Source organism: Dermacentor albipictus, chromosome 3, assembly GCF_038994185.2.
Source record: "Dermacentor albipictus isolate Rhodes 1998 colony chromosome 3, USDA_Dalb.pri_finalv2, whole genome shotgun sequence".
NCBI classification, from domain to species: Eukaryota; Metazoa; Arthropoda; class Arachnida; order Ixodida; family Ixodidae; genus Dermacentor; species Dermacentor albipictus.
This window is the reverse complement of record NC_091823.1, coordinates 114,979,815-115,006,515: the sequence shown is the minus strand read 5'-3', so window position 1 is coordinate 115,006,515 and position 26,701 is coordinate 114,979,815. Positions and strand designations below refer to the sequence as shown.

Here is a 26,701-nt window from a genome sequence, read left to right as displayed (position 1 = left end):
AAAGGGTGGGAGCGAGTGCCAGTCCGAAATAGACACGACACGCAACAGACAGCGAAGATGGCAAGAAGAGAAAGAAACACTTCTAACGATGCGCATTATTTAAACTAGTTTATGCTCCCGGAAGGCGGAGGCAGCCGCAACGCCCGAGTGATCACCCAGCCGCATCGATAAGCGTTGCAGAGTAGGATCCGAAAATTGTTGGAAATTGGCGCGGCGACGAGAAGGAAAAAAAAAAAGGAAAGGTGGCGTCGCCACCCACTCCTAAGAAAGATATGCTGTGACTCAACCGGCTTCGCAATCAAACGTGCCGTCCGTCAGAGAGACCGGCCTAACGACTGCAGGCGGGAAAGCCGGCCCGGAGGGAGCAGACGACATTTCGGCGCGCCTGTCAGCGTGAAATACGAAAAAAAAAAAAAGGTACGGTTCGTCTAAACGATCGCGAAGCGCCGCCGAGAGCGTTGCCGACGTTCGAAAACGCTTACCGAGGTGATCGCGAGCCACTCGAAGTCCCGCGAGCCGAGTGAGCACAGCGTTGAGACGGTCTTCAGACATCTATCCAAACAAAGTCTGGCGGCGGCGGCAGGGCGGGACGCTCTGTGGAGGTACGACCAACACCGGGCGGCAGCACGGCGAGCGGAACGTTCGGAACGAGGCAGCAGCGGCAGCAGCGCTCGCAGCGAAACGACCAGCGGGCAGGCAGACCTGTTTCCACTGGTCAAGGGCGCGAGCGATCCCTTCGCCGTAAAGCGGGGACGTTCGCTTCGCAGCAGGGTCGTGGACGCCGGGAGGAACGCTCACAAAACCACGGCGGCGAAGAGATGCTTCGCTGGTGCTGCCGCTGCGAGCCAAACGTCGGGTCCCCCAAGCAGCCAGCGATCCGCTACCTCGGGGAGCGCGCGCGCACGATGCTTGGCATGAGGGGGGAGGGGGGGGGGGGACACATCCTTCCCAAAATACACACAAGCAGAGCTTCCGCCGCCGCGACGCTCCCAGCGCCGCCCGTTGCTCTTTGCTGCGGCTGCTGATGCACGCGCGCAAAAGACGACGAAACCGGTATATCAAAAAACAAAACGCGGGAGAGGAGGACGCGTGTCGCCGCGCGAGTTCTTTTGCTCTTTCAACGGCAACGTAGAGTTGCTCACCCCGACGAAGCTTCTTCAACTTTTTTGCAAGATCGAAAACCCGGTTTTCTTACTGGGGCTTCGTTTTGCTCGCGGCTTCCCAATAATCGGGCACGTCTGCTAAAACCGGGACGGTTTGGCGCGCGCTTTAACGAATACACGGGCGACCTCGTAGACTGAGCTGGTGCGCTTTGCCCCCGGCGGCCGCCCCCTCTCATGCCTCCAGCTGTGAGCGCTATTCTGGGGCGTCAAGCGAGCCTCCCACCCACGAATGACGAATGTTTGCAAGCGTGGTGCACCGCAACAGACCGCCAAGAACAGAACACTTACGTAAAATGACGTAATAGCCCATTTTCGCGCGCTAATTGCCTTGCCTGGCCGTTATTGCTACTTGTGCATGCATCATATAGATGACAAAGAATGTTGAGCTTGTTTTAATTCTTTCTTCAATGCAAATACTAGTAAAAAGAATTCACAACAACTTCACACTGAACGGTAAACAAAACACGCTTGTTTCAAATGAAAATATTGTTGCGCTCTTTGTGATTGAGAACGTGTGTTTGTCTGCGTTAGCTTGCCTGGTTAACGACGCTTAGTGAATCGTGTACATTGTGCTGGTTACCGGAAATTACTCACGCAAGCGTCAGTCGTGTAGGCCACCGCTAAATGCGGCGATTGGCCTTGGACGCGAGTGAATGCCGTAAAGACCGTCTGCTACCGAGAGCAACAGGAGTGCTCCCACGCGGTGCAAATGAGAAGCACCGAAACGCGCAAACGTTCAATCGAGAGATCCTCCACCGTGCTCGAGAGTAGAGATGAAAGCGCATGAAAACAAAACGAAAAAAGAAACTAATTTTCCGAAAGGAAAGGGTTTCTTTCGTTTCTTTTTTTCAACCAGGATAAAATTGAAAAAGGAAAAAATGGCTGTGGCTTAGGTAAGGTTAAGCCCAGGATGCGAAGCATACTAGCCTTTATTTTAGTTGTTGAACCACTGTTTAGCCTGGTGAACTGCTGTTGCTTGGCTATATTTGGTTCGGCTAGACGAAGAAACAACTCATGCATTACTTCTTCGCCTTCAAGAGTGGAACGCGACAGCGTTCCCGTCGACCCGCCAAGGGGTGTAAGACAATGGGCTACAGGGCAGCGACTACGCGCCCCGCATTGGACGCGGTGAGCGTCGAGCAAAGCAGCGTTCGGCGCGGCAACGAAATGTGCGCCTGAGCAAGAGACGCACGCCTTAGAAACAGCGCGTTTCTAAGGCAACACCGCATTCACTAGAGGCGCTTTTGTACCGCTTTGAAGCGTTGTACTCGTGGCTCAGTGGTAGCGTCTCCGTCCCACACTCCGGAGACCCTGGTTCGATTCCCACCCAGCCCGTCTTGCAAGAGTTGAGCCAAAGCCACTTCTCCTCTGTCGTGACGTCACGGTGTCACGTGATTTCATGGTCACCGCCGCGCCTGAGGAGCTGGGTTGAGCCCTCGTTCTCCTCTGTCGTGACGTCACGGTGTCACGTGATTTCATGGTCACCGCCGCGCCTGAGGAGCTGGGTTGAGCCCTCGTAATATGCTTCGCATAAAAACAGAGCTTCTCCGCAGAATTATTCCGCTGCGATGCGACTCCTTTCGAGGTATCTAAACGTTTAGTCAAAAGGAGTTTGGGAGCCTGCGAAGCACCTGGATCCATCCACGCGGTGGCAAGGACTGCTTCAACCAAACCTTGAGCCCCCTCGCCTGTCGCGTACTCCAGATTCCCCCTTCGTCTGCGGCATGTGAAAGAAACTGGTTCGAGTTTGGAAATGTGCACATTAAGCTGCGCAACAGGCTCGCAGGGAATCGCAAGCAAAAACTTGTGTACGTGCACTCGAACCTCATTGTGTTGTTCATACAGGAGGTTGTGGCCAAGTACTGCACCAGGGTGGCCAATCCTGCTCTGGTGAGGGAGTGCGTTACCGGTTCTGGTCACCGGGATCAGGCCACACTCCAGGCCTGTTTATGCAATTTTATCGACACGCGGATTTTTTTTTTTAATCCGGTGGAAAATTGCCGGCACCGGGATTCGAACCACGGACCTCTTGCACGCGAGGCGGGTGTTCTACCTCTACGCCACCGCTGCCCTCTACGCCACCGTTGCAGGGACGGCATGGCCACAATTAGTACATGACCGGGGTTGTTGGAGAAATATGGGAGAGGCCTTTGCCCTGCAGTGGGCGTAACCGGGCTGATGATGATGATGATGATGACTCGAACCTCAATGTCCGGAAGGCTTCGTCCGCTGCCCAGCGAAGCGTTCACGCGTCAAGCGGAGATGAATTGGACACAGATTGATACAAATGTCGATGTTGACGCTTTGATGTGAAATCAATGCCTTGACGCGATATCGTGCCTTGATTTTGAACCCGGAAGCTCTGCTGGGTCTTTTGTGATGCAATAACGTAAACATTATATTAACCCGAAAGCGTTAGGCGTCTGCGTCCAGCGTCGTCGGACGTCGCTTCGGCAAAAGAAATTTCGAACCAAATTCCGTACCACGCATACACAACCACTCTTCTACCACCAAAGTTGCTCATAACTTTGCCTTTCGTTTTTTACAAAGTTATTCATCGGAATTTTGAGAACGGTAGCCCACAAGCAAATGTAAAAAAAAAAAACGTCAGTGCATGTATTTTATGTTAGCTCTTCTACATAAACATAACATGAACAATAGCAGGAGATCGACCCACGCAAGAGGCCGCGTTTCTACCAGAAAGCTCGCATTCGTGCATAGCGTTCGCCGCCAGCGTTTCCCAGTAAATGTTACGGTTACGTAAGCTACAATTGCTGGGTAGCATGAAAAGCAGTCGGGGGGTTTTTGAATGATATCGCTTTCCACTTTTAAAGGCGAAGCTTAAGCGTCCTCCACATTTTTCCTTTCAGGGTTAGAGAAGTATATATGTCAGGTATGGACTCTCCTCTCACGCATTCACGACACGCGCACTGTATGCTAACAGACTGCCTTCCTCCACTCCATATCTACGAGAAATGTTTCACACGTGGGCAACAGGACTGGGACTGTATGTGGGTGAGGGTTTAAACGATATATTGATACAAAAGAACGATCAAGAAGGCGATGATACTCGGGCTGACGTTACTTCGAGCGGTGATCTCCGAGAATCGACAACCCCCACAAGGCCCTGGTACGCCATAGCCCTCGGAACCTTTTGTTCGCGCAGGGTGGCAGCACGTCGTCAGCGTCGACCTTTGCCCTACGACATCGAAGCCCCATTCCGACTTCCTATATACCGAACGGTCGTAGCGTATCCCGCCTTCCCCGGCCCGCAGGGCCACGTAACTTGAGGTGAAAGACACTTTATCCAAGCGTAATTTGATTTAATTAAATCCTCTCCGCGGGGGTACCGCCGACGGCGAAGCAGACGTCCTCCATGAGCCCCACCGGCACGGAGCAGACGAAGCCTGCAGAAGCGGCGACAAAAACCGAACGGCACGCAAGACGGCAGGAAGCCTTCTTGCGGCGCAAGACAAAGCGCAATCTGCCCGGAGTCTCGCACGTACGCAAGTCGCCGTCCGGCACTACTGCAAGGCCAGCAGACGACCTGACCCCGCGTGAAGAGAAGCCGCCTTTCCTCGTCCTTGCGCATTCGACACGGTTAAGCCAGAGGAGAAAGGAGAACTGGAAAGATGTCCCGAGCGGAAACACTGCTGCCAGATGTGGCTTTTCATTTGTCTCCCCACCTATCTCTCTCTCTCCCTCTCGTCTGCTCTTCTCAGCCACAGTGGGGGCTTCCGAAACCGGCCACGTTGGTGCGGAATGACAACGGAGTCGCGATGGTGATGTTTTCGTAAAGTTTGCGAATTTGGGCTTGATCTACGCTTTTACGAATGTAGCGTCAAGCCTTGCGGAAAAAATGAAAGATACCGTTCGTGGACAAATTGAGCTAATACGTCTCGGAATGTACCGTTTGAAGTATTTGGATGGTGAAAGAACAAAAGGCGTGGTAGGGGGGGGGGGGGTGAGGGGGTAATTGCTTCGAGCTACTTTCATACAGACAAGTTCCTGAACAAGGCGAAATCGGCAAGAGCAAAGTGGTTGCGACTTCCAAAACAATACCGTTTGCTCGTCAGTATTTGATGCGCAAACTTTTCTGCTACCTTTGTGCTGCGAAGGTGCAAAAGCGCCAATGTTCGTTCAGCTTCGCACTGTGCGGCATACATCACGTGTTACCTGGAAGCCTCACACAAGATTGTGCGCGAAAGACCGAGCAACAGACAAACGAGAAGCTCGCTTCTGCGTTCTCGCTCACGTTCCATGATCTGCAGCCTACTTTATAAGGTCGCGACACACCGCACGACCTTACGCTGGGTTCGTTCAACCAGTGTACGCCGAAAGCTGCCTCGGGTAGCACGACTCCTCTTAGAGGGGAAATAGAAAAAGTGAGATCACGTCGCCGAAAAAGTGGAACAATTACGAAGACTACGTCAGCGAATAATAGCGGTAGATATCAGCGAGAGAGTTTTCAAAACATCTCGCAACACGTCGTCTACAACACTGTCGACTCCACCCACACGTCTGCTACAGTACGGCAGGCAATACGGTACCGGCGTACGGCTGTAGCTCAGGGAAGCCCCCCCCCCCCCCTCCTGTCGCCTCCCTCGCGTGAATATGACAGGAAAGGGGGTCGTCGCACCTTTCACGTCGCGTCGTCGACGGGCCTTCCACGAAGAATGTGCAGCCCTTGCGGAACGGCTCGCCGTTTCCAAAACCTCCAAAGCTGGCGTAGCGGTCTGCTTTGTCGACGCGCTGTTGTGACGAAGCGCTGACGGAGCGCGCGCGCGCGCGCGTTTATTTCCGCCGGTAAGCGTCCTGCCCGCACGATGCCTCGACAGGAAGTCTTGCGCGTGCGAACGTCGCTATACTCGGCCGCAGGCTTTAACACGTGCAACGGCGGCGCATTCCCCATGCGGTCGACTCGTACGGCAACAATGAGCTTCGAGAGAAGCCCGGCGGCTTGCCGTAGCGAGACAATACAGTCGGCCGGAGCTGCCGGTCAAAAAGAAAGAAAAAAAAAATCGCCAAGTATACGACCTCGTAATCCCAACGCGTTGTCGTCACCGTGTTCCACATCGCACACAAGCTAGGCGACCACTCGTCTAGCCGGAATCCGGCGTTCAAGGTCGAAAGGGCAGCACCAACGTGCGCCGAAGAGTGGGCGCGCTCATACCACAGAGCCGATGACGCCGAGCGGAAGCGAGCGAGCGAGACTGCAAGACTACGCAACAATTCGCGTGTATATGGGGCCAGTCTGGCTCTGATTCATTCGTCGCGACGGGCCAGCGCTTTGGCCCGCGCGCCCCCGCCGCTGATGCAAAGACGGCTTGCATGCATGCGCTCAAATTTTGGGCTGTCCAGATTAACGCGAGACTTCCGTAATAATTCTCAATGCAGCAAAGGAAGTAGCAAGAAAAGGCGGTGCATTCGCATTGATTTCGCTGTTGTTTTGAATGCCAAACTTTGTTGTCTGGTTACAAACGCGCAGGCGTGTTCCGAAGAGACAGTCATTTTCGCACAATATCTTCCGCTCGTCTCCCCACATCGTGAGAACGCAAACTCGCTATAGCGAAGTTGCCTTATTCGAATTATCGCTTTATTCGAAACGTGTTTCTTTTTTTTTTGCCCGAAGTGCATATGCATTTAGGTCAGATTAGTAAAAGTGGAACGGCGGCGTACTCCGCTCTGTGGGAAGAGCGAACCGTGCGTAGAGCAGAACGCGCAAACGCACCTCGCTGCGAATTTGCATGGTGGCGAGAATTCCTGCTCAGCAGACATACCTTGAGCACTGGTAGGACTTCGTTACTGTAGCGACTTCGTTATATGGTGAAAATTCGATGCATAATGAGTTTATTGCCGATTATCGCACAATTTTTGGTGTCTCCCACTACAGTAAACTTGGCTAAAACAAGCATTTCATTTCCAACTCTGCCATAATTAAATAACTTGAAACAGTCTTCACTGAAACACCTCGTATAATGCCTTAATGCTACACCACATTTCTCAAACCACTAAGTTTATCTTGCAGTCCCTCTTGACTCCCTTACGAGAGGGTCTACGGAAGGGTGTGTTCAGATAAGGACAAACTTAAGAAAGTCCCTACTATTTTTTGTTTTTTGTTTTAGCGAAAATGTATCTAGAAAGGAATCAATCTTTGTTCTGTGAGGCGCAGCGCAGATTTCCATCAATAAAATTGTAATTCCCTAAAAGTGGAGAAGAAAGTTTTTGCGACTTGCAGATTTTACAAGTTCGAAGACTTACCACTCCGAAATTAAACATAGTACACCGCCAATGCAGTAGATGTATCAGCAGGGCGCGTTCAGAGATAAGGACAGTCGCAAAAGGGGTCCGAGATGTAATTTTTTTTTTTATGCGCAAGCGTCAAATGGCCCATTGACCGAAAAATCCAGCGTCTGTCGTCCGTGGCAGCAAATGGGCAGGTGTAAGTTCCCACTGCCTGCGATGCATTATCATTGAGCGCAACTTGACTGAGTAGAGCGGTGGAAATGGAACACCTGCTGCCGCGATAGCGCGCGCCAGGTCACGCGTCAGGGGAGAGGGCATCGACGCGACGCCACGTCACAGTCGCTCCCGGAAGCCTGTGTTGTCCGCGCGTTACTGTAACTGCGCCTCGGTAAGGCCAAATCAAAACGTGCCGAGCGTCTCAATGCGGTCGCTTGCCCGCGACGAGTTTTAGCTAAAATTCTTATGTGAAGCAGAAAAACCCTACCGCACAATGGAACCGAGGCTACTTTTCCAACGCAAGTCTTTGTTCCACACAGAAAAGATTCTAACTTCTTACAAAGTGCAATAATCTCGTTATCGCGAGCCACAAAATGTTGGAACTTAAAAAAGCGCGTGGTAAAGAGAATACAGTTTTCTACGCATTAAGCGTGTTGCTCTAAATCCATGCAAGCTCTCTCACTAAATCAACGTAAATTGAATTAATCGTGGCACTTTTCGCTTCGACGCAGCAATGGTCTCTCCGAGGTCGCTGACCAGCACTCGTGAACGGAGGTCTTCGAAGCCTGCGGGCCCCAACGGGATTCAAGAGGGCCTCAGCTCCTTCGAATCGAGCGGTTAAAGTGCTGCAAATCCTCGATGTTCGCGAGCAACGCGCAAACGAGAGCGCTATCTTCCCCGCACCGCTCAACTAAGAGCGAGATTGATTACTTTCTCCGCTTGGCGCAGAGTGAAGTCACTGATAAGCGACGCATGCGCTGTACGCAAGACACTGACTGATTGACTGACTGACTGATTGATGTTGATCGATCGTCATTAACGACTCAAAGCAACACGGGCTGTTATACAAGCCGTAAGTGGAGGGCTCCGGAATAATTTTGACTCACTCAGGTTCTTTAAACGTGCACCGATAGGTCGGTACACGAGGGTTTTTTTGCATTTTGACCTTCACAGAAACGCGGAGGCGTCCGGATATCGAATAAGCGATCTCGTTCTCACCAAGCAGATCTCAGTCGCCACAGCGGGTATACGAGCGAGATGTAATGCACAGAGAAGGCATGCGTCATACACGGAATGAGACCGGTTACGGTTTTACGAGCGCTTCTCTCAGCGGCATCAACGCATGCCGACGTCACTGCTTCCACGAGTGCAGGGCCACTGGCCGATTCCGATCACGTCCGGCGTCCGTCACGACAGGAAAACCGAACGAAGCGGCACTATATAACTCCGACTAGCGTTTGCGCATTCCATATATACGGGAGGCGTCGTTGGTTATATAGAGAAACTGCCTCGTTCTCGGGCTGCCCATAATCGGCAAGACATCCAGTATACACTGGCACTTTCTCGCCACTGGGAGCAAGACGCGTGTCACAATGGCGGCCGATGCGGAACGCGTCGGGTCTTAGCTCCGCTTGGCTGCTTGGGGCACAGTGGAGTCACTCGATAAGCGACGCGCGTGCTACAATGAATAGAGACATGCGCGACTACATACAGCGGTGGCCAGCCCACTTGCCAGCGCAATGCTAGGAAGCAACAGCGACACTGTATCTACAGAGAATCGGTGGCACCGCCGGTACGGCGAGACGCGAACCAACCAGATGCCGGCACCTCTCATATAGATAGCGCAAGGCGTGGGCGCTTTGAGCCGTGACGTCACACGGGAAGGCCGACAGGCCATAGATTGGACGCGCGGCCCTCAAGTGAAGTTCAGCGGAATTATCCACTCTTTCTTTTCAATCCATTGTTTTTCGGCATCAATGGGAACGTAGTTGATGTCACAGCCAGAAGGCACAGGCTTTGTTACTGCGGAGGTGTTGCGCCTCAGACCACCCAGCGTCACCAGCTGGATCGGTGCCGTTTCAGGCCGCATGGGGATAGCCACAGAAACGTGTAACTACACGAACATTTTTTGTTTACTATAAGAGACACCTAATTAAGGAACACATGGCCCCGCGGGGACACACACCCCTCTCCATGCCAAAAGAGAAAGTAATAATAATAATCACTCGGGTGACACAATCGTAGCTCGTCGTATAAGCGTGAAAACGCGAAAGTCTACTGCGCCTACTCACCACAAATGTACCGTGCACTGTAGAGCATGAAGAACTTCAACGGAACGGGAAGTGCAAGACGGGGTCCGTAAGTGATAAAACGACCGTTGCTTCCCTGCAGCTGTGTTGCACCTCGATTGCAAGCTTCGGGGGAAGTGCCTATATAGCGAGCGCGCTCGACCTCCTATACGACATTCTAATTTTTACATGTACCCTAATTTGTAGTCTCGTAACGCTATATTTTTATATCGTGCGTACGCTGCCTGCTGTATATGAATGCGGAGTGTCGCCAATAATTTTATGTACCGCGCACGTTGGCCCCCATATAAGGGCATAAGAGGATCGCTAAATTTAAACGGCAAAATCGTCTATAAAGTGCAAATTGACAACAGGTGTAGCAGTATACGCACATAATACTCGAAACGATTACGGTATATACAACGGAGCCCCGCAGGGCTCGTGCTTATCCAATCGCTAAACACGTGAACTACGGTTCACGAATCTTGTGTACAGGATACAAGTAATTCGGTGGTGATATAGCTATAATGCAAGAGAACTGCGTTAGGCTTCCTCTCACATTTACTGGCATACCTCTTTGAGGTCCCGGATCCAAACCGCCGTTCACCACATTGTATCTCTTCGAGGAGCGAAGTGCAGCTGGTACGGAGCACGTCATCGTCAGTTGCAGTTATATATATATATATATATATATATATATATATATATATATATATATATATATATATATATATATATATATATATATATATATATATATCCCCTCTTTATCTCTACCCCGTGACTGGCTTCCCACATATCACACACATACACTTTTTTGCACTTTGACACCCGTAATGCTAACGCATCAATACAGGGTGTTTCAGCGAACAAAGTGTAAAATAAAGATTTCTATAGTAGAATACAACTTTAAGAAACAGCAATTGGCTCAAGGTACATGGACCGCGCGGGGTTGTGTTACTCCGCCAGCCAATCACAGAAGCAAACAAAACCGTCGTCACGCGGCCTTTTCAAAATGGCGTCGTACTTGGTAGCTCCGGAGCGTCTGCTATTCTTGAAGAGTCTTTTCACCGGCGGAAGCGATGAGGTGTGCAACAGACATGGACAGAGTGTATGTCGTCTGAGCATTTCACTCTTCAAAAGTCCGCAGTACAGTTCATTTCACTGCTGACCCCGTTTTACTAATGAAACTTCACTGCAAACTGAACTGAATCTTTGTTGAACTGAAATGAGACGCTTGCTTCGCTGCAGCTGTTTATTGTCAAGCCTGCATCGTACGTACTATTCAAACTTGACAATAAACAGTTGCAGCGAAAAAGCGTCTAATTTCAGTTCAACAAAGAATTAGGCTTTCACCGTTAGCCTATAATAGGCGAAGGAAAACGTATAAAATATCGCGCTAATAATTTCATTATTGTGGTTGCTGCCTTATTTGGGTAACAGGAAAAGTTTGAAGTACGAATTATTTGCAGCCTCGCGGAAAAACAGTGGCTGGTGGTCATGAGGACGTGCGCGGGGATTCACTGCAGACTTAAGTTGTATCCGCCTACAGTAACGTTCTTTTGAATTAACTCTGGAAGAATTATAAAGCTATATATATTTGCGGTACAATCACAGTTCTTTTGGATCCCTCGTTTGTTGATCTACCAAGTGCCAAAACCGACTCGTATTGTTATTTGAGAAGTTGCGTAACAATGCGTGGCCGCCAGTCCCGTACAACCGCGTAGAGCGCAGGACGCTGCGGTTCTAGACGCACTGCACCCACCGCGGAAGGTTAGAAAAACGCCTACATAAGCACAGCAGAGAAGTGGCTACGTCAGGCGACTCGAGTGATAACTGTAGAAGCGTCATTCAAAACACACGGAATTGTTCTCCACTTCCGGCGGCGTTTTCTCTACTTCCTTTTTAAATAAAAAGATGTCGATCCATAAACATTTTCGTAAACAACAGTTAAATGTTAAATTTCGCTTTTCCTTTCCGTTTGGCTGTTGCCTCGGCTCTCTCCTGTAGTACATCGCTTAATTTCTCAACTCCTTGCGACTCTTGTTCCCAGTTGCCGATTTTGCACGATAAGTGCTGTACGAAATGGGTAAAGTGGGCCGTAAAACCCCTTACACTTCGTAAAGTAGTGCCACGCTTTGAAGAATGCCGCCTCCTCCTCGCGCGCTCCGGCCGAGGCCGACGCCGCGTCGCTATTGGTCTAATAGCATCACGTGGACCCTCGCGCCGTGCATCAGCGCCATTTTTGCTCGAGAAGCGTCTAAGGAGCGGTGAGGAGCGCATGTTGGCGCCCTTGCTGCGCTCGAGCAGTGCAGGCGGCGCCACGGTCGAGGAGGGAGCGTGAAAGAGAGAAACGAGGAGGAGTGAAGGCGGAGGAGGAGAGTGTCGCTACTTTACGAAGTTTAAGGGGTTTTAGTGGGTCGATCCCGGAGAGTGTGCATCACGTGGGCTGATTTGCTGGAGAGCCACGAGATCGCTATAGCTACGCCGCAAAATGCATTCGCAGAAGGCGAGAAGTCTTATAGTAGCATTTAATTAACCGCTCCACGAAATCTTCGCTAATTCCGAAATTTGCGTTGGATCTGCTTTTTTTTTCTATCTGCGAAGACCGTCGTGTCTAGAACATATAGATCTGTGTATACGTGCTACCGCCGTATAGTAGGCCCGCGTGCCTCCTTTCCACTCATGCAGTCGGCGTCATTTGTGCGCACTTTCCCGGAAAAAAAAAAGAAACGTTGGCGCGTGTTCGAAGCATAAAAGAAAGATGGCGTTGGGCTTAAAAATAATATAAACGCCCTGCCTCCACCAGCGAAGTTCGAAGCACAACAGTCACAAGTAAGTGCACTGATCGCGCCGTGTGTTGTGCCATTACCACAAGCCCGGATCCCGAATCTGCAAGATGCAGAATCTATCCTGCGAGCGCCATAATTCTCCCTTCACAAGTCAAGATGCTGCGCCTTCGTGCGGGAGAAGCCTCGGCGGAGCAGCGTGTTTTGACGTGTCCGCGTGTGCCCGACGGCCCGGCGCCGCACCTCCCTTGCCTGGAGGTCACCGCGCGCGCGAACTTTGAACCGAGTGGCCAGCGCGGTCGCTGGTTGGACCCCTCGGACGACCGTCGTGTGCTGACTTTGTATTGGGCCGTTTGAGTGACAATGGGCCTCGGGGATTATAAAAGCAGCAACACGCCGCTCGAAAACAGGATCCGCCGACCCCACCTGGAGAGAGGGTCGCTCCCGACTGGGGTGAGATGTGTCACGCGTTTTCGCCGGACGCCGTCGTGCGAGAACAGTCGCGTTTGTGTGAGCTCTCGGCCCCAGTGCCGATCCGTTCATGTCCTGTATGATAACCTGTATATAATGTATAAAGTCCCTTTTTTTATTCTCATCGACGCCAGGCTCGGAGTCTTCGCTACCAACGCTCTGTCACGAAACGGGTGACGAGCGCTACGGGACCACAAAGCCGTATTCGTGGTGCAGCGGTGCAAGTTCATAATACTGGTGGCACCGGTTGGAGTTCGTAATACTGGTGGCACCGGTTGGGATTCCATAACACTGGTGGCAGCGGTGGGATGTCGTAACACTGGTGGCAGCGGTGGGATTGACCGGCATCAGCTACCTCGGCGCGGTGAGTGCCTGAAGTTTACCTCAAACACCAGACTTTCTCTGACACAGGTTATAGTAGCTTAGGGAAGGATTTGGTGTTGCATTGTGATAACCTTGTGTGTTTCAAGCCTAGTAAGAGTGTTTTGAAAACCAGGGGATGCTGAGGGGGTAGACAGGGCAGTGTGTGAAATACTTGCATATGTCTTACTAGTAGCATTATAGTAGCGTACGGCAGGTATATTCAAAAAGGGTAAACAGCAGGAGGACAGTGTGAACGATGGAGAAGTACAAGGTGAAGGAACTTCTCGAAATTTGTGAGGAGTTGGGCATTGAGTTGGGCTCAACCAAAAGAAAGAATGCGATCCTTGAGGTCATGAGGACTGGGGACGTAACGGCTGAGGAAGCCGCAGAGGCCTTGGCGGGTATCAATGAACGTCGGGAAAGGGAGGAAAGGGAGAAGGAACGTTGCGAGCAGGAAAGAACAGCAACGTCGCGAGGAGGAAAAGGAGGAAAGGAGAGAACAGCAACGTCGCGAGGAGGAAAAGGAGGAAAGGAGAGAGATTCGTGAGCACGAGCTTAAAATGAAAGAGTTGGAGACCCGAAATAGCTCGCCAGCGCCTAGTCTCACTTCTAACGTTCCAAGAATACGCGATCAACTTCCACCCTTTGTCGTCGGAGAGGATATGGCCAAATACCTCGTGAAATTTGAGCACGTGTGCGAACGGAATAGCATTGAGCAATCCCTCTGGGCACAGAATCTGTTAGCGTTGCTTCCTGGGGAGGCATCAGACGTAATAACTTGCTTATCGAAAGAGGCGTTTGAGAGCTACAGTGATGTGAAGGAAGCGCTACTGCGGAAGTACAAATTGTCGCCCGAAGCTTTCCGGCAGAGGTTCCGGTATGCAAAAAAGGGTAAGGAGTCGAATGTTGACTTCGCGTTTCGTCTAAAAGCCGACTTGGTGGAATGGCTGAAGGGCGAAGAGGTTTACGACGACCGCGACAAAATTGTCGAATGCATCGCGTTGGAGCAGTTCTACCGTTGCATTGATGAGGATGTCCGGCTCTGGCTGCAAGATAGGCTAAAGGAGGTTAAGCTAAACAAGGCAGCAGAGTTAGCGGAAGAGTATTACACCCGTCGCAGCTTGCACAGCAAAGCAGTGCGCATAGAAAAAGCAGACAGAAGAGATGGGTTTTACGGGAAGCCCGACGAACAGAAGGAAATCACGCGTCGCGAGTTTCGGGACGACGAGTCCCTTCCCAAAGAAACTGTAAGGGATGGACAGAATGCATCTCAGAATGATGACGATGGTCCGAAACAGCGAAACGAAATGACGCGTTCTTTTGAAAAACGGAGACCGTTAACCTGCTACAATTGCAAAAAGCAAGGGCACATCGCTGCAAGCTGCCCAGAGAGAATTGCTTTTGCAACGATACAGGAAACTCACAAAAACATACGTCTATTGGAGCCCTATGTGCAGGAAATTAAGGTAAACGGCAAGAAGTGCCGAGCACTGCGGGACTCTGCAGCAACTATGGACGTTGTTCACCCGTCTTTCGTCTCCTCGAGTGATTTTACGGGAGAGTGCGTTAGGATACGGCAAGTGGCCGAGAAGGAGAGTGTCTGTTTACCGATCGCAACGGTTAGCATTGAAGGAGAATTTGGGAAACTTAACACCGAAGCCGCTGTGTCTGCCGCCCTCCCGGAGCAATTTTCCTACCTCTTCTCAAATAGCTCGGAGCAGCTGCTGAGGGATCAGGGCAAATCATTCTTTGCCGACGTGGCGTACATGGCCCCCACGCGATCCAAAGCGCGCCCGCTGTCGAGGGAACTTGACTTAGCGTCGGTGAGCGAACAGCGGTGCGGCACACGGACCGATCACGGTAACTTGAGTGGCGAGCAGTCACGGGAGAGGCAGAGCTCGGAGGCTGGCCTAGACGAGCGGGTCCTGGAAGTGAGTGGGAGTGACGCGTGCAGTGCTAGCCGCGATATAGACTCGACGCCGCAATTAGGCGACGCGGGCTCCACACTCGCTCTGGTTTCCGCCAGCCGGCAGGAGCAGGCTGCAGTTGAAAGAGAAAGTCTGATTCGCGAGCAACAGGAAGGCTGTTCATTAGCCGATCTGAGGAAGAGCGTCAAACGGGGAGTGAAAAAAAAGAGGGTTTCATTTGGCAAGGAATCTGGCTTATTGTACCGCCGCTACACGGATAAGCAGGGTCGCAAATATAAGCAGCTTCGGATTCCGCGAAAATATCGCCGGGAAAAATGAATGACCTCATTTGCTTCCTCAGTAGTATGTTTTCGGTCCAAAGTGATTTCAAGGGGACCATTCTATTTGTAATTATTATTGCTGATTAATAATTGTTTCTATTTTGTTGCGTTGTTAATTTGAAAACTGGTTGTTTGAGCCTTGTGTGCTAGATCGTACACCTGCCTCTTGTTGCAGCGGGAGAAAAAAAAGGGGAAAACAATTTAGTTAGGTTGATTTGAATTATGGCCTTGTCTGGTGTTTGACGGGAGACAGAGGGCACTTGTTCGTGTTGGGTGTTGCCTTTTGCCGGTCGGTTTTGCAAGCTGCAGAACGACCAAGCGGGACCAGTGGCGAGAAGCAAGGTCTTAGGAACGACCCGAGCGGAGCTGGTCAAGGTGCCTTGGCGACGACGTGGTGAGCAGAGCTCCTGTCCTGACGAGTCGGACCTGGGCACGTGAAGTTACCTGGCGTCCCGACAATGGACGTGAACTTGGACGAGCCTGACGAACGTGCGCGCCTGGCATCCGAGCCACGTGGAGGCAGCTCGTCTTCCCGGCGCCTTATCTGAGGGCGGGGATGCTGTTGTGCCATTACCACAAGCCCGGATCCCGAATCTGCAAGATGCAGAATCTATCCTGCGAGCGCCATAATTCTCCCTTCACAAGTCAAGATGCTGCGCCTTCGTGCGGGAGAAGCCTCGGCGGAGCAGCGTGTTTTGACGTGTCCGCGTGTGCCCGACGGCCCGGCGCCGCACCTCCCTTGCCTGGAGGTCACCGCGCGCGCGAACTTTGAACCGAGTGGCCAGCGCGGTCGCTGGTTGGACCCCTCGGACGACCGTCGTGTGCTGACTTTGTATTGGGCCGTTTGAGTGACAATGGGCCTCGGGGATTATAAAAGCAGCAACACGCCGCTCGAAAACAGGATCCGCCGACCCCACCTGGAGAGAGGGTCGCTCCCGACTGGGGTGAGATGTGTCACGCGTTTTCGCCGGACGCCGTCGTGCGAGAACAGTCGCGTTTGTGTGAGCTCTCGGCCCCAGTGCCGATCCGTTCATGTCCTGTATGATAACCTGTATATAATGTATAAAGTCCCTTTTTTTATTCTCATCGACGCCAGGCTCGGAGTCTTCGCTACCAACGCTCTGTCACGAAACGGGTGACGAGCGCTACGGGACCACAAAGCCGTATTCGTGGTGCAGCGGTGCAAGTTCATAATACTGGTGGCACCGGTTGGAGTTCGTAATACTGGTGGCACCGGTTGGGATTCCATAACACGTGCCACCAAAGAAACCGATGGGCGTCGACGTTTTCGTCCCGGGACGCGCCGCTAAGCGGCCCGCCGACGAGTGGAGGCCTATTTATACGTCGTTGCCGTTGTGTTTCACTTTTAAAAAAAGTAAGTGGGCAACAGGAGAGCAGGGCAGTGCGACGAAAACAGTGCTGCTAGGGGTCGAGGCGCAAACGACAACACGGCTGCTGATCAGAGCAGCGACATGTGCCTGAGACGGCATACACTATTATACATACTGTCTCGATTGTCACCTTGTCTCGGCTGCTATATCCCCTCCAAACGCCAATTAATTCTGTATGTTGAAAGGTTGACTGTAAGACTTTCTGCAACTCCTGCATTGTTAAAGACATGCAGCAGCGGATGACGTCGGGAATTTCTGAGAGAGCATTTGTTGTTGGAACTCTAAAAAATACTTCAAAAGAGATAACCGCGCATGGAGTGTGCTAGGAAAACATTTGTCAGACATCTGCCTAGCGCAAATCATTATTGTCCGAAATAAGATAAACCGCTATATAACGACGCACTATGCTTCGTAGCAAACATGCCAAAAGTCTATCTTGCAACTTTTTACATTTATGGTCCATGTTAAAAAATGCGACACATTTATATAACTTAAGTTTTCATTAGTACTGTTTATTCTCAGGCCAGCTAGTTCGGCTTTGCGGTGCGCGAGAAAATGCTGCACAGTATATGAATACGCTGCCTGTTACGAAAGAAAATTGTGCATGGACGTATTGAAAAGGCAAAATATAATACGCCGATAGGTCGAGTAGACTTTCGCTTGCTAGACATTCGCCAGCACCGAACAGTACAGCATTTCGCCATATTTTTTTTTTCTTTTCAGGAACTCGCCCTTAAACTTTAAATGTTAAAAAGCGTAGGTAGAGCCACCACATATTCGTCGCGTCCGGCATTGCAGCTTGTGTAAGGTCATGCACCGCACCGGCCCATTCAGCACAATAGCACGACCTCCGAACGCGCGCCGATCTCGGAGGCCATGACAATATAGTGAAGTGAACGAGATAATGTAGCTTCCTGACCAGGGACGGCTGAGGACCACCGCAGCTTCGAGTAGGCTGAATACTACGGAAGATTCATAACAAAAGAAGCTACAGGAATGGTTATAGAGACGACAGAGCACAGGACAAAGCTGTTCTATTTTCGTTAATTTCGCGGCATGTGGTTCATTAGTAGGAGAGACAATGCAGGCGAAACTTACGCATTTTTTTTTTAATTTGCGTAGAAACAACAACGCAGGTTTGTCACAGTGACAGGCATGGATTCCGAGCTATTTTCTCGTATTTGGGCCGTTGTGCCAGTACAGTACTAATAGTACTAGTTGCTAGGTTCGCTCTTTGGCAATCATTAGGATACAATCTAGTCCAACTTCATGGATAACCAATTATAGCTAGGGTCGAGCAGAGGCAGTATAAAATTCATGACGTCACTGAGAGCTCGTGCGGGAACTATAAGCAGGCGTCGCCATCCATCCTTCGTGTCTGCGTATTTTTCTTTGTGGCTTATATCGAGCTTACAGGAGCGTTATTTATTGCCACACAACTTGATTTGTTTTTCTCTTTACACTGTCTCTTTCATTATGGGTGTGCGAATAGTTCATTTTGAGACCGAATCGTATACGAATGAAATAGTGCCGGAAGCGAATCGAATATCGAACACTTCTCCAATAAATGAACTGTTTTCACCATTAATATAAAGCGACCTTAACATCGTAGCGTATTCACAACGCTAGCAAGCTTCTGTTATTACACTGCACATATTATGAAGCACTGTATATTAAATGAAAAAAAAAAAGACCACTAGGAGGAGATAAGCAGCTCTCCACATACTGTGGACTTTTCGGTAAGAATAGCGACACAGCCGAAAAAAAAATATATGGACCCCCGAGTAATACGTACGTGCAGCGTACGTATCATGCGGCACCATATGTATTACATAATACGTTATGTATTACCATTATGTCACTTTTCGTCGTTGATGACTATGCATTAAGGGCGCCGGAATGAAATGTATCGCACGTACGTATGCTCCAATTTTGCGTTCGATCGCGCACAGTTGATTTAAAACATCCGACAAACATCGGAAATATAGACGTACTTACGAGCAGTGACTGTTTCATGCGAAGTCCGAATGGACACGGGACAACTTACTCGATTTGTTATTTGAAAGTTTCGAATAATCGCACAGCTCTACCTTCAATGCGTGGCGACAAAATGATGCGCGGGGACGAAATTAAGAAGAGCGACGCTAACCACTGCGGCAAAAACAAGTACATTCAAAGAACTGGCTCGAAGCAACTCCTTGGGACATGACTACGGACAGCTAGTATACAAAAAGCCACAAACAGGTAGTACACCTGTTTACGGCATATGAAGATGACGATCTGTTTGGCGACCCTTCAAACGGGGCGGCGACAAAAAGTCACCTATAGTCAGGCACAACTTTAGAAAAAAAGGGGCGTTTACTCCTCCGAGGCGGATGCACACGAGCCTCCACCAACGGGCGCGCACTCTAGACTGACGTCATGAGCCGGACGGTAGGTGACTTCGCCGATGGAGAAGATGGTCGCCCGCGCTTCTAACTGGGCCGAATCACGTCATTCGTGCGCGTCTGCCCCTCGTAAGAGTGAATTCCCAAATTGTTTGTGGTGGTCTATCATGCCGCAAATATTATTGCTAGCTTACAATGCACCATTTGTGCCGCGTGCGTTTATTCTGAGCCGTGATTCAGCGACGAAAAATTGCAGCGAGCATCGCTGGCGCTACGCGAACTGGCGAGACTGCAGGCTTGCAAAAAGAAAAACGAAAGAAAGACAAAAGAAAAGAAACGAAAAAAAAACCCTATCACATACTTGCAAATAAGTTTGTGAGTAGTAAATGTGCCGTGTAAACCAGTAACCAGCGCAAAACAGAGCTTCTCTTTCTTTTTTCCCTTGCAATGAAGCTATAAAAGCAGACGACGCGCAGCATTGTAGAAGGCACGGGGTTATTTTTCTCTCGCGATCCGGTATATGTGCTGTAGCATTCCAAAGACGAGAGCTTTACCAAACCAGTCGTCAAAATACAAAAGTATTTATACTGCAGTTACACGTTTTCTAAACACGGTTTTTTTGAGCGGTACTATTTTAGCACCGGAGGCAATCGGCTGTCGCGCTTCGGTCATCTGGGCGGGGCCACCCCATTTTTCTAAAGTTGTACCCGACTATAGCCTGCTTGAGCTAATCAGGATATACTACACGTCAACTGCAGTCTAGCGTTTTGTTGTTTATCTCCCCTTCATCTCATCTCTGGTAATTAAAACATCTGTCTCGATATTGTACAGTCACCTACGCCTCTAACGACCCCGGCTCCATAAATATCTTTCCTGCCTTCTTATCCGTGCACCCATACTTTAGGCGTACCTTGCTGCTCTCGACCGCTGACCAGTTAATGCTCATACCAGCTTTGAAACCCAGCGCTTCCGGAAGGTGAGCGTTTCCTACGGTCCTTGCTGGGTGAATACCTTGGCGCTCATTCACAACGGGACTTTTGCTGAAAGTCACTGACCCCGCAATTCCATACCGTGCCTCGGCTCCCTTACAAGAGCTAGAGTTACTGTATATGCTACCAAAGATAGCATATACAGAAACTTTAACGAGATATTGTTCTGACCGCCACCCGGCGGGATCTCAATAACCGTACCTATTGTGTGAAAGCGCGAAACGATTGACAGCGAGACAGGAACACGACGTTTGGGTACCGTCAATACAAGATGTCCTTCTTTCAAGAAAGACCCAGTTCCTTGCCGTCCACCATGTATGTCTCCTTGTACACGCACGTCCCGTAAAAGTGATCGATTATAATTACCATTGCTTCATTAAAATATGTGTCTGATTACAGTGACCAATTACTGCCCCGCGAAAGTAACCGAGCGACTGCTAAAAAAAGCAATCAATTAGTTTTACGTTACTTGCCTTTACACCGTTGTTAACATTCGCCAAATCTAATAGATAGGACGAGCTGGTGACCCATGGCTCTTTCAATACGCCCTCTGCAGCTCTATCGCATGTCGTTTTCCAGCAATTGCTTTCCAAAACTTCATCGATAATCCTCCCTTGTTTCCTTGAGAAGTCATCAGGCAGCGGCACTAACAACGTGCTCGATGTGCGAGGGCAGCGGGGAAGGGTGAATGCAATGTACATACGAACACCTTGCTCACAAAATCGTGCTTATACTCAATGCCGCGATGCTACAGGGTCTGCGTCCTCTATGAATCGTTGCTGGAGCTCGGAGAAGGTGGTTCCGGTAAGATGGTTTCCTGGCGCCAACGACCAAAGTGGACATCGCTATCGAAACATATATACATAGCCCGGACTTCTCTCGTCAGCCATTTAGACTTGAACCGAGGAATTGTGAAGGGCGCCAGCAGTTTACATACGTTCCTTGAAAACGAAAGTATGGTTACAAGTAACTGGTCGCTGAAAAAAAAGGCAATTGACATTACATTGAGCGTTACTGAGTAAAAAAAAAGTAATCGATAAATTAGAAAGCTATAAAAAATGTAATTGAATACAAGTAATTAATTAGGTACAAGCATGCTCAGTGGCTATGACGTTCACCACTGAACACAGGGCGAGGCGGCTGCATTCCGATGCGCGAAAACGCCCTTGTGCTCAGATTTCTATACAAAGGTGCACATTTTAACAGGTACCCACCATTAATGCCGATATTTCACGTGAAATAATATACTAATGCGAGACCTCAGAACAATGTGAGGCCTGAAGTTTGGGGCAATGCGAGTAAGCTTTACAGGAGTTAACATCGGTTGCATTGGAATCGCAACAATTTCTAGAACACTCTATCGAAACATTGTGATCGCTTCGGATGAAGTACAAATTATAGTGTACAAGATTTGTTCCTTTTGTAATAACTCGGCTTTCTTCCTTTTTTTTTTCTTCTTTTAATACGTTTGTGCCTTTCATGCAATAATCCCCATTAAGATTGCCAGTATTATATAGAGAACATAACCATTTCTTTCATATGGTGAGTAGATTCATTATTAGACTACAAGTGCCACATGCACGCAAGCGGTACACGATACACCTCCGTCGTGCAAAGTCGACGGCTGGTGAAAAGAGAGATGGCTTTATGTCCGCCTACTCTTACATATGTGCTGTGCCGCACGTACGAAACCGCCAAGTCGAACCCCCAACTATTTTTCAACATTACCTGTCTCTGACATATCCACCGAGACTGACCGTACGTAATTTGTGATGCGAACGGAACAGGACTAATTGACACACGCTTCCAGCAGGCTCAATGAGAGGCGGAGCAGAGCATTTTGCTTCTTCGTCGACATTAATTAAAGATACGCCCCCCGAGCTGATAAGTTACACAAGAGCGGTCCACAGACCATATATTCACGCCGTTCCGAGGTAAGGGCTGCAAGCTTCGAAACCCACTGAAGGACTGCCGTGTGCGTAACTAATCGGTTTAATCTGGCCCCAGCTTACCTGCTAAGCATGGTCTGTATGGCTACGCCCTCCTACTCTAATGAAGTATAAGGCCACGAATAGAACGTGTGCCTTCATTCGTGCGCGTAGGTCAGCACAACAAATCCTAAAGTGACACCGAGGGGTTTGTTTTTTCCTCCCCTTAGCGATCCCTTTCCTTTCGTAGAACTCCAAGCGCGATGACACGCGTAGACGCAACATCCGCTTCGCGACACTTGCTAGCAGCCGACAAGAAAAAACACACATGCACGGCTGCTTAAAGCATGCCGTTTGCGTTGTATAGTTCTTCGACCATGCACCACCAGACCTATATAGTTCCGCAAGAGCAGCGGACTGAGAGAGAGAAGACACTCGTTATAACGAAGTCAAGGCCAACTATTGCGATGGTGCCAAACGAAAGTGTCGTGTCCTACGAACACCGCGACGACGGTGTTCTTGGTATTGGTACGCGCTCTACTTAACGATAAAGTTCGTTTTAGGTGCAAATGCAAGGCTGGCCAGAAAGAACGCGGGTTTAGAAAAAAAAGAAAGAAAGGAACCAATACATCGATCCGCAAGGCACAGAGGGTTTCCGTAAGATGGGCTCCGCAACCGAAAGCTTCCTTTGCGCGTCGCGTCATTACGTCGGTGCGCTTTTGCAAGCCCGTGGAAGCCGGATGAGTGACGTCAGACATCCGCACATTATTCGCTGCCACGAATTCTGTTTGACAGAACTGAAATTTTCCTCATATGGCCACGTTGTAACGCGGAGCTGTTGCTATACGCCGTTCCGCTCCTAAGAAAATAACAGTGAAGTGATCCGGCCGGCGTTATCATGCACACACATTCACAATTAAATTAAAAGTGCGCAGCGTCCACATAAAGCAAACAACATCTGGTCCTCACCTGTATCACTACGATTTTAGTCCAACCGCAAGAAACTGACTACACAAGCGTCGGTGGCCGAACTTAGGCCAACAGAAAACCTCCAAGCGTTGAGCTCTAATACTGAGACGGCCGCAGTGCTGTCCGGATTGGCAGATCGAATCGCGCCGTGTCATCTCCGCTTATTGCATCCGCACTGTAGCCGTGATGATGCCAATGCAAAAACAGACATTCAGGCGTGGCGCCTAATCAAGCGGCAAAACGTTCCGTGTCACCGCGCGGCTTGCGTTGAATACGAACACACGCGCGCGCGAGTAGGTGTTCTCTCATTCAAAAGAAAAATGGGTCGCGCAGCGATCCGCTAGTCAGCCTCACTATCAAAACGTCGGCTGCCAAGTAAGCGAACTAAATAAATTAAGCGTAAGAGAGGGCGGCGTCGCTCCTTCTGTCCTTACATCGCATGCGTGCGTAATTACATTTGTGACAGCTAGCTGTAGCGCAAGGTAGGCTCCGATTTCCTCTAGGCGGCGATCGCATGAAAGTCGCGCCGATGACTTTTGGCGCTTAGGGAAGGACGCAGCGACGAGGTGAAGGGCGTAGGTGCGGTGCGAAGAGCCTGGAGATATCTTTCTTTACACCTCCCCAAATCTGATAAGGTCGGTGACACCTGGGCGAGAAATAAAAAGGTACAACCGAAACACGCACGCTCCCGATTTGATGACTGCAACGTCGTTCGCGGCTATTGCGAAGAAACACGGCAATCGAGCCACACGGAGGGACTAGAAGTTCCAGTTGGCTTCCGCTCACGCGAGATCGCACGAAAACAATGCAGTCACCGGTGAATATGCCAGATAAGGTGATCAAAGTGCGCTACCGCGACGCAAGCGCTGCGCCCAAGCCACCGCCAACGCCGGCGAACTGCGCTTATGCTGCTATTGAGCTCTCGCCCGAGTTGCAGTGCTCAAAAACCAATTGCCGCGGGTGCAAATGTGACCCACGGGCCTCAAAACGCGGTTTAAAACGCTCGTTTGAAGCACATATAATCGTCAAAACACTTACGAGTATCCCAAGCTCAGTGACTCACAGCTAGGCAACTCGGCAACTCCTCCTTTTATTGGTAGCGTCCTCTTGTGAACAACGCATGTAGCTATGTGGATGTTCTTTTTTCAAACCTATCATAATAATATGGATAAAATCACAGATTTAAGTAGAATAAATATTTTCATTACTCTCAAGGGCAATGGTTACACTAGCGCGCTAATAACATTTTGAGTGAAAGAAAAAAAATAACTTAATCGAAACCGAAACCAGACAATAAGGCGAACGCTGTCCGCTTCCTACTACCGCAACGTTCCTTCTATAACTAGATAGGGTTATCCGTTTTATGTGCATTGCGAAGTCAAATGCGTTAAAAAACTCGTTTGCTTATCAATAACATTAAATTGATTTGAACAACCATCAATAAACACCGCGGGCATAACCGTTTTCTAGCAGCTCATGGAAAAAGTGGAGAAATGTGGCCTCTTGACATTAACCCGCTTCCTAAGAAAAGCTTCAATGCAACGATAAAAGCTTAAAAGAGGGGGCGGAAGCAAATCATACTGTGACAGATGCATCGTATGTGTGTGCAGTGCATGTGTCGCAGCACTACATGGTTTACCAGGCAAATAAAAGCGGAGCAAAGAAAATAAACTCTTCGCAAGAACTTTTCGCAAAGACAAAATGAAGTACTAGCGAGGACCATCCGAAATGATATAGCTGAATTACATTATGCCTGAAAAACAAAAAATGAAGATGAAAACCGGTACGTTTTCCTTTTTACCATCTCTTCCCTTTTCTTCGTTTAATCACCAACATTAAAAGCGCAACAGTGAAGGGATAAGCCCGATGAGACGATAGGAACAAATCGATCAGCTAAACGCTGCCCTCGCTTGCGCTCGCATTTCACATAGAGGTGGCATATCTTGCGGTGGGTTTTGGGCACTGCATAGATATTCCTTTTCCTTTTTTTTTTTCAGGAGGGTGCCCAGAGTAAATCAAAACGACGCATACCCCACGGCGACAGATCGAAACAGCCGATTTTCTGGGCGACAATAATGGTGGCTCCATCTATACCTGCGCAGGCCAAACACTATGCAAAACGCCCTTCGCAGGCTAATGAAGACCAACGTGACGCGAAACGAACCTCCATCACGACTATGGTGCACAGCACTGTCCCTCTACAACGAACGCCGCTACAATTAAGGAATGATTCTGTCCCGGTTCTATTGCGAATAGTGCGGCGCGCGGCCTCTACAACGAAGTGACCTGTATAACGAATGATCTCGGAGGCTTCAAGCTCACGGCGATTCCGTGGGCGCGGCCAAGTTTGATCACGTGGTCTCAGCCGCTTCCGTTGTACGCGACGTCGGTGCACGACGTCGGTGCGGCTCTGCGGTCCTCTGTTTCGGCGGATATCGTAGAGGGTGACTGAGTGGACGACACGCGAAGCTTTGGCCACAATTTCAGAGGACATTTCAGCACTTCCCGAGCTCCAAATGGCGCAAGCAGCGTTTACCTGCAGTGCTTGCACAAAAAGCGGGGCTAAAAATATATCGCAAGCTATCCTCACTTTCGGCCTTTTCTCCCTTTCCGCCAATCAGTATCAGTGTGTTTAGTTTTTCGTCCCTAATTCAGCAAATACTTTTAAGCAGCAGCTTGTCACATCTCCGACTGTCATGTTCCCTGGGCGGTCACTCTGATTCTTTATTTTTTGCCTGATCGTTTGTGGGTGTGCTCACTTGCCATAGATTTGTTCTTGCTGCGCGCAAGGCTTGTAACGTAGATGTTCAGTACTTTATAATAGCCTCAAGCAAATACATAATTATCACTAGTCACTCACAGTCTGGGTCATTATGAAACGTTCAGCTTCGAACAAAATTGTGCTGTCAGTGTAGTCGCTATCACCATTGCTTCGGCGCATTGATTCAAGAGTGCACCCAAATTCACTTATTCTTGATTCGTTGGTGATAAAATGGGCGTATGTTTGTGTGCGAGTTGGGGTGGATGTGTGTAGATAACACGCGAGAAACTTACTACAGTCAAACTCTGATATATCAAACCCACATATAACAAATTATTGTGTATAATGAACATCAGTAAAATCCTCACAAGAATTTTTGTATGAAGGTTTTATTTTATATATCAAATTACCTATATAACAAGCTTTTTTGTGGTCCCCTTCAGGTTTCATATATCCGAGTTCGACTGTATATGCCAAGAAACGGTGCTGCTCCCTTTCTTACCGTATAATGAGCGGTACTCACTCGTGCAGGCATTCCGGGGTTGAAGTCCTTTCCTTGGAGGTTGGCACTACAACGCTGGTGGATGAGTGAATTTTTTTTATTCTCGAGGGAAGCCATGCATCGCGAAGAGCCGGCAACACAGGTAGCCCTTATGTAGCAAAGCTCTGTGAACTTTGACACACAGATTCATTCCATCCCTTAATATGCCA

General features: G+C 49.6%; 1 protein-coding gene across 3 annotated transcripts in view; it reads right to left on the bottom strand.

The window, feature by feature from the left end:
• capt (adenylyl cyclase-associated protein 1) overlaps positions 1–24,350 on the bottom strand; it is a 43,455-nt gene extending 19,105 nt beyond the window's left edge. The window contains exon 1 of one of the 3 annotated variants that reach the window (XM_065450354.1): positions 24,268–24,350. Coding sequence is in view for 1 of the 3 variants with exons in the window: in XM_065450353.1 (XP_065306425.1) it covers positions 483–552 (70 nt within the window). In the remaining 2 variants the exon portion in view is untranslated. Of the gene's footprint in view, positions 1–482; positions 917–5,802; positions 5,915–24,267 lie in introns of those variants that run through there. The other 2 variants (XM_065450355.1, XM_065450353.1) reach the window with 2 other exon arrangements.
• Between the last annotated feature and the right edge of the window lie 2,351 nt (positions 24,351–26,701).